At 38.0% G+C, this 12,408-nt stretch overlaps 1 protein-coding gene across 2 annotated transcripts in view; it reads right to left on the bottom strand.

Moving 5' to 3' along the window:
- The window catches only part of fng (Fringe glycosyltransferase), a 101,375-nt gene extending 89,824 nt beyond the window's left edge, over positions 1-11,551 (bottom strand). For both annotated transcript variants that reach the window (XM_014240250.3, XM_014240251.3), the window contains exon 1: positions 10,819-11,551. In XM_014240250.3, coding sequence (XP_014095725.1) covers positions 10,819-10,947 — 129 coding nt within the window. In that variant the 5' untranslated portion in view covers positions 10,948-11,551. The remainder of the gene's footprint in view (positions 1-10,818) is intronic.
- Between the last annotated feature and the right edge of the window lie 857 nt (positions 11,552-12,408).

Genomic DNA, 12,408 nt, shown 5'->3' with positions numbered 1-12,408 from the left:
TTTTTACTAAAAACTTTTCATATTTTAACTGAAGTGTACTCCTCAAATCAAAAATTAATTTAAAATGGTTGAGGTAGTAAATTTACACTGACGATACCGCTGTAAGCAACGAACTCGGCTCAGACCAACATTTACTTTTCGTTACTATAAAACCTTACCTTATATAAGGCTACATTAGTTTATTAAAGGTCGTGTGTGGGCTTTTCGTTCTTGTTTACATATCCGCTATGAAGACAAACGGAATGTTAGGAATTATAACTTTTCGCGCGAGATCATGGTCTACTTTGAGTTGCTCTAAGGTCAAGAAAGGACTAAAGAATTATTTCAGATCAGTTTTCATATGCCTGCAAGTGATAAATCAATTATATCTTATGAGCGAGGTTTTCCTGAATTATGGGAGTTGGATATGTCTCATTTCAACCAAACCAAATATCTTATATATTTTGTTTTCAAAGCACACAATTCTAATACTTCCGCAACATGTTGTTACTGAGTTTAATAGTTTTGTTCACCTAATGGTTATTTGTAACACCTCAAACTAATCCCGAAAGTTATGAATGATACATAAGTACAGATATACATACGATCAGAATGACGGGGCGAGTGGAAATCCGGGTGAATTTCTGTCCGTTCTTAAATGAAAATTGAGATATCTTGATCGAATAGTAACTACGCCGACTCCCCATATAACAATTATGTTGAAAACTCCTAAATGTGTGATAACTCACTAAATAAATACGTTGGAAGCATTAAATTTCACATAAGTATTCCGTTGAAGTCGATATAAAAATTGGACAATGGGCGAAGCACGGAAATCTTATGTCTTAGGAAGGGCTCGACCAATTTTTACCAATTTCGGTACATATCACTATCGTATATTTCGAACTAAGTGGTTATATGGATTATAGTTTATGCTAGATACTAATATTGAGATTCATTTATAATTTCGTCAAATAATGAATATTGGATTCTTTCGCAACATTTTGTAATAAAAAGTTTTGTCAACACCTTAAAATATGCCTCCGGCGTTGGTCTTTAAAAATAATGAAAGTATAAACTTAGCACTTACTTATTTAAGAAAACATTAGGGCCATGAAGTGAAAAAATCTTATCAACATAATATTTTCCTCCGAGTATTTGATTTGCTCTTTAGAAGGATATTACTTACAAGTTTACCCCAATTTAAAGGAAAAGAGTGACAAATCTTAGCTTCAACCGTAGAATTATGTTTCGAAATCTTTCGGTTTCAGGCAATGAGCGTCCAGATGTGCTCGAGTCGTTTCTAATGGTATCAATGCATCCAGTCTTCGCAGTTATTATTATTTATACCATGAAAATTTACCGAACCGCTAGATGGAAATTGTAAATTTCGAACCTGCAATCACGCCAGACTTTCCGTATAAAAACTAACGCTGCCAATATCTTCTTAACCAATATTATCGCAACTTCATTCTTATATTATACCTTTAACAGAAGGTTCGCCTAACAATAATGATGAGTTCGATTATAACAAACAAAGCGCCACATACTTCCATGCAATATATCTACATACATACATATGGATCATATGTATGTACAATTGTTTGTATAAACAGCTATTATAATGCTGCTGACTGCTTGTAAGAGAATGGATGCACTAATGACTATGCTGAGGTGCGAACAAGACGAGGAAATCTAAAGCGAATAAAAGAGTGCTCGAATCGAGAGTTTCTAAAAGGAAGCAAGAGGCAAATTCAGCAGCTACTATAAACTGCTCAATTAAGTCGCACACGTGCAACAGCAGCTGCCACAACGCCAACAACAACAGCGTAATTTAACAGCAAGCAAGAATAAGAAAAGAATGAACACAATAGCAGTAGCCTTAGCCTCAGCTAAAGCACTGTGGTTGAATTTAGTTGGGTAACCTAAGATGTGTTACTAGTCGTTGAGTGGCCAAGGCTTGTTCGCAACAAGATTGCTTATCAACCAAGTGAAAAGGAAACAACAAGACACATCTAGCCGAGTCCAACTCGACAAAACGTCAATAGCATAGGTGATCACAATATAAAAGAACTAAATAACAACGACAACACACATATACAAGCAAGGCGCACCAGAGTTGATGAAAGCGAATGTCTCTGCATCGGCAAGTGGCCGCTAGCGGACGGAATGCCCTGGCAAGAAAGCCGCAGACCACACACTAACCCACACATCTACAAGTACGACTATGTATATATGGAGTTATGTATTCAAAATATTTAGTTGCTGTTTGATTGTATTGAGCAATGTGTTCTCTATTCGACACCGAATTTCACCGTCAACGCCGATAAAAAGTAATCTAAACTATGCCGCGCGCCAACAACCTTGTTTCAGTTCTTTCTTCGGTGGGTCATCAAAGCCCTTTCAAATCCACTCGAAGTAAATGGCGCACACACACGCATACAAATAGTTGGAGGAACTTAAAAAAATTCACCGAAGTAATCTTAAAGTTGCTGTTGTTGTTGTGTTTTAATCATTGTTGGTGGCTACCATTTGAAAATGTTGTCGCGGTTGTTAAGAGAATATTTTAGATATGCAAATCGTTTGACCGCCTCTGTTCGAGTAACACGAAATTTTTATGTTGCATTTCAAGTTAATTGCTCGGTCTGATGACGTCCAACCTTGCATATAAATATGTATGTATGCACACATAGATCAGTGTGGAAGAAAGTTAATATTTTTTTCGTGTAACCCGAGCCTTCGCAATGGCACCGCCGTTTTGTTTTGTTTTTGAATTGATTTCAACTGGTATTTTGTTTATTAAACATTAACATATTTTACATATGTATTGATTGGAATTTTCTCTTTAACAGTTAATTAGCGAACATCGATTTTTTACTTCATCTCTTTACATTGTGATACTGAGTCGTTTGACTAAAAATAAAACCACAAAAACATATACTTATATACATTCAGTGCACTATTTGATGGTGTAAAAATAAACCAAGCATACGTATTGTGCACGGGAGTAATTGCAACGGCATTTGTTGGTCTAAATCACTCTTGGAAGAAGAAAAGTCGTTAACTTTGGTTACAATACAAGCATTTGTTTTTGATCGGTCATTTTGTATGCCAGCTATATGCTATAGTAGTCCGAATTGACAATTTTTTCGGAGAATATACCGTTGCTTTAGATAATAATTCTTGCTAAATTTCGTGAAGATATTTTTTCAAATGAAAAGTTTTGCATACAAGTTATATGCTATAGTGGTCAGATATCTGAGAAAAAATTTAGATCGATATTTCTAAAACTGAGGGACTAGTTCGGATTTATACTTACATACAGATGGACATGGCTAAATCGACTCAGCTTATATACCCTGTTCAGGGTATACAAATTATATTTATTCTGGGAATCTTCCACCAAAACTTTTTGACGAATTATTGTTGATTTATCTTTTTGAATGATCTGCTCCTTGTTCTTTGTTGGCTCACAGTGAGTAGCATGATAACCAATTTTAAGTGGTGAATTGGCAGCCATATTTTCCCAAACATTTTAAAATATTCGGTCAAGATCGAGGCCTAAATACAAATATTTTGTATCCGGAAGTTAACGGAAACACATTACGTTCATGGAAATATTTGCATATAATTTACACTTGCTGTCCTGTAAAATTTCTTTAAAACCAGCATTACTTCCTTTCGGCAATCTCATCAAAATAATTCTCGTATACTTCGTGCAGTTTGCCAAAAGATTGTTATTGTCCATCTTTTTTAGCATATCATTAATTTAAGGCGTAAACAACAATAATTTTTTTCACTCAAATATGTCGAATGTTGTACCTGAAAACGTGTTTTTGCGGGGAGATCTTCTTCATTACTTTATTATGAAAAAAGCCTCAGCTGAGCGAAAGTGCCAAAATTGCTTGACACGATCTAAAAATGAAAATTTTGGTTTGGAAGACGAAGAACGTCCTGGACGGCCAAGAAAGTTTGAAGATCGGGAATTGGAAGCATTACTAGATGAATATTGTCGATGAACACAAGAAGAACTCACAGAAACTTTGGTAGTTACTCCAGCAGCCATTTCAAAACTTTTAAAAGCAGCGTGACACATTCAAAAGCAAGAAAATTGGGTGCCATAGACGTTGAATGGTGACATTTCATGACAGAGTTGTTGCTTGAACGCTACGCTACAACTTCTATTAGTTTTTGTATCGGATTGTTACTGGTGATCAAAAAACCTGACCAACCAGCCGAATATTCATGGCAACTCTCTATTTGGTGGGTTCAGGAAAGCGTGCGATATTATGAGCTTCTAAATCCGGTTGTAACCATTAATGGGGACGCTACTGACAACAACTCATCAAAATGAGGTGAGCAATTGCCGAAAAACGCCCAGACTTTGCGACTAGACCAACTAGGCAATAATTTTCCATCATGACAACGCTCAATTGGGGTAAAATATGGGCAATATTTCAAATGTGGGGACGGTATATAGTTTGGGCATTTTAATTACTACAATTGTTTAAATAAAATTAAATCTAGTAGAAAGGTGAACCCTGTTTCAAAGTTGATGCAATAACAATGCACATCAAATTCAAATTCCTCCTTCATTTTTCATTATTGGCAAAATTAAATAGATTTACACTTACATATCTGTACTCATACGCAAATGTACATATGTACGTCGAAATTTAAATTTGCATGACTTACACATATCAATTTTGCCACATGTCACTGATATACTATTTCGCATTTATTTGCATATTTTTCCACACTTCACCAACACAAGCAACCAAAAAATGTATGTCCATAATTCCACGAGTAGTTATGTACATACGAGTATGTGTACAAAGTGAAGGCAAACAAACAGAATACTTATTCAGATTGATTGATTGCAAATACAGCATTGTCGTGCAGTCGATTAGCCCGTCAGAGCGAAGTACATGACAACTGCTGACTTTAAAGCCCAAAAAGAAGTGGATAGGAATAGGATTAAGCCGCAGAGTAATGCAAGGAAATCAAACTTAACAGACCGAAAAATAATTAAATTAATTAAATTAATAAATATAATAAAAAACATTGTTAATAGAATATACTTTTTGAATAGACTATTTCTGCACAGTTGCTTCGGAATCTTGAAGCTATTATTCCTTTAAAGATTATATTTACAATTATCAAACAAAATTCGGGATTGAATCCCTTATCACTAGATGATTTCACTCAATTTTTGACAGAATGTGCTCAAAAGCAAAGCGCTTTAGCATATTAACAAAGATTACCGCAGAGTGGGGCTTCACCACCGAAATGAGCTAATAGAAATTCAATGCCTAAAATGAAGCATATAAATCTACAATTATGTTTGTATATTCACATGCAAATTCAGCACTGTTGGAATTGATTAAAAGTAACATGGGAATAAGGAAGATACAATGGAGACGTAGTCGTGGTCAGTGAATCGCAGCAGCGCAGTGGAAATGACAACAAGTGCCGCAGACTGACCTCAGGAGAATGTATAATCAATCGGACGGACGCGCAGACATGGAACAGATAAAGAAACAATACGACATCCTGTTGACAACGAATCGCGAGATCAAGTAAGCGGGAGAATGCTGAATGAGACAGTCAAGTAGCCTAAATAGCCGGGCAGATAGCGGGTTGGTAAGGGGCTTTGGGTAGCCAGCCATGTCGCGTATTATCCCATGTTTTCCACGATACGACAACGTAAATCTCAAATACATATGTAAGTATATCGGCGCGGGCGACGGTGGCAGCGGCAAGTAGTGACCCATCGCGCATTTTTGAGCAGGCAGCGTAAACAATGTTTAAGGGTGCAGACGGAACTGTGGCCAAATGTGGACCACCACGACACTGCGGTAGCCCAGTTTACCAACCTAATTGAGCATTCTCGAAACACAAATAAAGCGACGATATGAAATCAAAAGAAATTAAAAAGAAAATCGACCCTCAACAAACGCGATAAAAGGTTAATAAAAGTAAGTAAGTAGGCAATGCATACGACGAACACAAAAATTAAATTGTTCCAATGGACAAAGAATGTAATGACAAGTTATCTCAGCGCTTAAGAAGATATCAGCGAAGGTAATCGTTGATAAAAATCAGCTGAGAATCTGAGAATCAGAAGACAACAGACCGACATGCTGCAACAGGCCAATGAAGAGCATATGTGTGTGCATATCTTCATACATGCTTCTGCTGGGTCCAATTTGAAGCATTACTTTTGTAGCAAACGATTCAACGCTGTAGTATGACCGCGGAGAAACAGTTTGAATAATTAAAAGGCGAAAACGTTTGATAATTACTCTCAATTACCTATTCGATCAGTGCACATAACCGTTAGCCACATTCGTTCTATGCAGTTACTAGCCGTTAATCAAGCGACTGCGACTCATAGCGTGTGTGTAAGCGATCGCCGTGGACTCTGGGAAACTAATGAAAATCTTAAATTTTAGAGGCGAACGTGGTGAAACAGCTTAGGCTAAATGATTTTTCAAACAATTCATGCTCATTTATCTATTTTTATTCGATTTGATAAATTGTTGACCATTTCACGCATTTCAAATGCATTAATATGAAGTAAACACACGCAAGTGCATGTACATATGTATCTAGACAAATATGAACCATGTCGAGGTGGTCTGTACAAAACAAATTTATTGCGTGTATTTAAAAAATAATTAATCAGACCAGTTTAGGGAAACAGCCGAATATATAATAATATTCGATTGGAACGACTCAACTGTAACAGCATAAATCGCTCAATATCCGCGCAAGCGTACAAAATCGATTCGACACATATGGTACACACACGTACCTTCAAAATGATGGATTTGCCACAAAAACCAATTCTTTTGCCAACTGAAATCGCACCATTCACTTCTCGTTGTTTGTACATACATACATATATAATATACATACATGCAATAAACACTAAAATAGATACATAAGTACACGAACTAAACTAGATAATTTGCTCGCTGAGATTTTTAAGAGCTTTAACTTTCACAACAACTGACACCACGGCTATATGCAACGGAACAAGAGCAATAATATAGAAAATGGTGGGAAAAATTTGGCATATGCCAGCTAAATACAGAGAATTTCCGTCTATTTTACGTTTAAAGGAAACCGAAAGCTATACTTCATTATGCTTGCTCATCCACTTACTTCTGCTCGTACTTATATGACTACTTAATACTCGGAAATGTTGAGCAATTACCGAAAAATAATCAACCGATTTTCTCTTCAAGTTAGTCCATCCACAGCTTTTGTTGTACTGCTCCTTACTAGTACTCAGGATCGTTAAAGGCCTTTTAGAAGATCGAAAGAAATAAGGTGAGAGATCTGTCGGTCTTCCTCATTGAAAGTGGAAAGTAATACCTTGAATGATCGGTTTATAACAATGTATGTTTCACTTAAAGGCAAATCTGTGCGTGAGGAAGAGCTCAGGTCTCGAAATGTCCCTGATGAAAAGCAGATACATTCACCTTAGGAAGTATGTACGGTTGACAAACCAAACAACTGCTACTTTTAAGTGAAAGAAGTTTAGTATTACGATATTGCTCATCACATGAAATGTTAAATGTTTATAAAATGAGTCGCTCAAACAGGGGATGGAGACAACCTTTGTCGTTTGGTGATTGGATTGGAGGCATTTTAGGTCATCATATTTAGTTGATCAGCAGATATTCGTCAATAGATATTTCTCCGCATTAAATTCCGAGCGATTTGACATTTACTGAAAGTCGGTGTAGACGAATCAAGAAATCTGATTAAAGGGAAATTTTGAATTATGTCTATAATTTGTTCATGGCAGACAAGTACAAGTATGTAAATGTTCATCCAATATGAATACGGGGTTCAACCAAAGTAAAAAAAAGTTTACTAAAATACAACCAAAAGTGTATTTTTCTGTTTAAAGATTTTTTTAAAACAGTAAAATAAACTCCGTTTAAAATTACAAGTTTCTATCTTAATCCATATGTAAGATAGGTTAAAATTCCGACTGGGTTATTGATTTATCACAGCCATCACAGGCATACATCGTGAATGCAATATTGAAGTACTTCCACTTTTAATTGTACTAGGAATCAATATCTGTTAATCGCAGCTTAACTTGATGAGAAATTCAGAATAACTTTTGCAATACTACGAATTTGCGACGAAACAGATAATTAAGGTGTGAAAGCGTCAATTGCAGTGCCGGAAATGAGCGCCCAGCAGTGGACGCTTTACTCTATTAGAGCAAATCCACATCCCGGAATGGCTTATTCCAAGGTGTGATTGGGGTTGTTGAAAAGGGGCCATAGAAATACTTCGAATCATGAAATCATCGACCCACCGACTAAATAGGTGAACGACACAAGATACCATCAACTGGCTGTTGCGCCATTGTTTATGGCCAAGTCACACGTAATGCGCGCACAAATAGCGCACAAACCCAGCCGGGCCTGGCGTAATGGCTACAGCAACTGTGACGCGAAAACACTTGTTTCGCAACGGCCAAGTCACATTCTGAAGAAATTTGCAATTTTAATTCTTAATCACAGCCGTTGACCGGACCAACAACGCCAACAGCCGATCGGAACGTGAACCAACAATGCACTGCAGCCGCCCTGCGCACTCGTATGTACGTATGTATGTAGTACATATGCCCTGTCGTGTTGAATTTATGCAAATTTATGCGACAACGAGCGAACTTTTCTGGCAATTTGTTGCATATGGCGGATGTGCGCGCGAATGTGACGCAGTGGCGCAGGCGGAGCCGGTGGCGACACTGCCAACACACTCGCTGCCATCGCTGCTATCGTTTGTTAACGATTTCGAGAGCGAAGAAATAATTGCCGCTGATAGTCGAGGGGATAGCGCTGCGTAGCTGACAATTAATTGGACGTACTGTTGGGCTGCCAGTCTGCAAGCGATCCGCGTAGTCAGTGCGCCAATCGTGACAACAAGCACACTATCACGCGTTTATATGCATGTATGTGAGACGGTAGTGGCTGCTGAAGGATTAAAAGTACGCCCACACTATTGGTGCATGCAAACTCCTCGTAGTGTTGGCATTTTAAGAACGCGTCCGAACGCCTTATATCCGTTCCACTACCTACATCTAGATTAAGTTTGTGGCTTTGTGTGTGCGCCTAAGCTTGCATAAATACGCATAAAATTAAGTGTAGCTGCAACACCCAAGCAGTTCAAAGGCCAGCTCTTTAAAGCCCAAACAGTGTGCAATTCATTATTTACCGGGTTGCCAGCACAGAATGCCGTTCACCTACAAACAGGCGGGCTTACATGCACCAATGCGATTGAACAAACTCTTGCACACGCTTCATATTTGTGCAAATGCAACACTTTTAGGCAATAAACAAACAAACAAATACTATACCCCAATCGCCTTATTTATTTATTGCGTTGCACAATGTGACTTGGACTTTGCTGACTGCTGAGCTGAGTTGAAATGGTGCTCGTAAAATCAAATGACAAAATATTTACTGAAATATGAGTAAACTTTGCGCTGAGCCCTCTATGCTGTCTCATTACAGTATTTGTTGTATTTTTGATGTTTCGGCAAATGAAAGCAATTATGCAGCTGCGTTGGCACATGATTCACTTGTACTAAGCGAAGAGAATTGCTTAACTGTTGCTTACGACCAGTTTCATAATTAAAATAAATAAATGAAATGTTCTTTGCCGACCGAAGTTTTTAATTTCATGTATCGGACCACCAAGTAGCATGATAAATGAGACAACTATAGACCATAGGCAACCAATGTGACATAATGAAACAGTTGATAAATAAAACAATACACTTTATTTAATGTTTACGAAAAAGTGAATGGCTGCCTTCGACTCGCCAAGCGCTAGAGAGTTGCATATCAACATTAAAAAAATTGTATTTTCATTCGAGGCATTTTTTGATAAAACAACGCTGGCATTTTTAAAAACCTTACAATGGATGGCTTCGAGAGTAGCCAATCGAACGAACTTAACGAGCTGAGTCCATCCACTTTACGAAAGATTTTGTGGAAGGGTCTTGGTTTGTTGACTTAGAAAAACAAATTCGTGCAAGAATTGAAGCTGAAGCAGAACGACTATCAAGCACGTCACACGAGATGGCCACCTATCCCTTTTACTCAATTTTGTTCAGCGAAGTTTAATTCGTTATTCTAAAGCCGGAACGGAACGTTATTCTAAAGCCGACCCTTTATTCCAGCCAGCGGCGGCGGTCACTTGCCCGAAATCATTTATAACACATAATGGCAAACATGTCTAAAAAACACCATGTAGTATGTAAAACAAAATGTGTATGAATTTACTTGCAATTACATTATATCTCATATTTCACAAAAACCTTGTTTTATTTAGTTAAACCAATATTTAATGAAAATGATCTCGATATTAAAAATGCCGACGGCAAAGTAAAGCAATTCATTCGCAAATGCTGGGAGTTTATATGCACACATACATACATTTGCATATTTTCACATTTGCAGTTCCACAAAAATTAAGCATTTTTAGCAATAATTGTCAAGTTTTACTTTTTATCGAAAAAAGTAAATAATTTGAGCACACTTTCCACCCAATATATCTTCATATTTGCATTGCTTCCCGCAAGCCGGGGGGGGGGGGATCAGCTGATTTTTGCGATTAGTTTATTATCTTTGAACAAGATACGGCCCACAAATCGCTTCCCTTTACTCATTCGACCGAATGCATAATATAAATATCTCGCTATCTGCAGCGAATGCCCACACAAAAGGGCCACCTCAACACACACACATACACATGCATATGGATATTCTTTTTGTGCAATTTTGAGCAGTGCTCACTACCCACCTGTAAGTCAGGATATCCGTAGGTGCTCTGATACAGCACCAGTGTGGTGTAAATTATTGCCACGGCGAGTGTCATTGCTTGCAGTAGGCGCTTGTAACGATGTGGCAATGACAACAGGATTACACTCATTATTTTGGCACGAAGCGTTGCTGGATTGCAATGTTTCTGATTTTTTGCGGTGAAGCCGATAACTTTTTGAACGCAAGAAAGCGTTGCAAAAGCTTCATGAGTGACTCGGCTGCTATTTCAAAGCTTTTCTAAATAAACATAAATATTTAACACGAAAAACAGCAAAGTTTCTTTTTAAATCATAATTGTGTTTAGCACCGTTTTGTTTTTGATTATGACACAAACGCACACTTTGAATGCTTGTATTTTTGCTTGGGTGCAATTAAACGGAAAATTGGCACTACTCAATTTATAATTTATAATTCTTGTCCGTTCTAAACAAAAAGTCGCGCGGCGATTCTCAAATCGAAGACAGCTGTGTTGCACATGCTATATCCTCATTAGCATTCTATTTGTGCCGTCACTTCACCAACTTCAATTATTAAGCGTGCTTTTGAATAACGAAAACTCACTGAGCGTAGCGTTTTGAAGCGCGCGCATGCGTACACTCTTAACCGTGGTGTAACAGGGTCTGAACGCGACTGTTAGCTACGGCTGCGGTATCCAACAGTTATCCCCTATGTTTGAAGTGCATATTTACGTGCAACATTTCCAAACACACTCACACCTCCACACGCCAGCGGGCAGCTATAGCTGTATCTTGAGCCGATCGTTGTCCATTATTTTTGCTGCATGAACGAATGACGAAACAAAACAGAATTCTACAAATAAACCTACTCAACAAGTATACCACAAGTCATCGTGCGATCGTGCCGCCTGGAAGAGCGAGCACAAGCGTGAGCATGTTGTTCCAATTGGAAGTGCGCACCGGCTCCATAGTGTAGAATGAGTCAACTATAATGTGACTGGCGCTTTCTCTCACATTGAATCGTGAGTTGCTGACCGCTCGTGTCTCAGCAAACGTATTTGCAATGAAACAACTGCAATTTTCCAATGAGAGCAGCGGCAATTGTCACACTGAACCACGTACTCGGTAAAAGCAGGTAGGCAAGGCAGCTCTCCTCACCTTCCTACTACTACAAAAGCGTTCTGGTCAGATACTAGTTTAAAATATAAATACTCATACTTAAATCGCAACTCGTTACGCGCCGCTAGCTTTCCTCCAGCTAAAACTTAAATGTAATATGTTCATATATGTGCACTCATGTACATTTACTGATATTTAGCTCCTATTGTTTGAGCTTTAATCCGCTCTCATTTCCCATTTGCAATTTTTCATTATTGCGTCTTACGCTCCGCTTGCCTCTCGAACCGGGCGTTAGTGGCTTGCGTGGAGGTCAGTTAGCCGGTGCCCGGAGGCCTAAGCATTTCCTCTGTAACTTTTTCTTCAAATGTTTTGTTGTGGTTATCAAGATGATTTCTTTTTTCTTAATTTTTACTAATAATGCGCTTTTTTAAACAAATCCTTAATTTATCTCTTAGGTAAGTTGGTAGGGCGACATTGCACGGTGGACAATCTCC

The sequence above is a fragment of the Bactrocera oleae genome, chromosome 6, assembly GCF_042242935.1.
Source record: "Bactrocera oleae isolate idBacOlea1 chromosome 6, idBacOlea1, whole genome shotgun sequence".
In the NCBI taxonomy this organism is placed as follows: Eukaryota; Metazoa; Arthropoda; class Insecta; order Diptera; family Tephritidae; genus Bactrocera; species Bactrocera oleae.
This window is presented reverse-complemented; position numbering and strand designations above follow the sequence as displayed.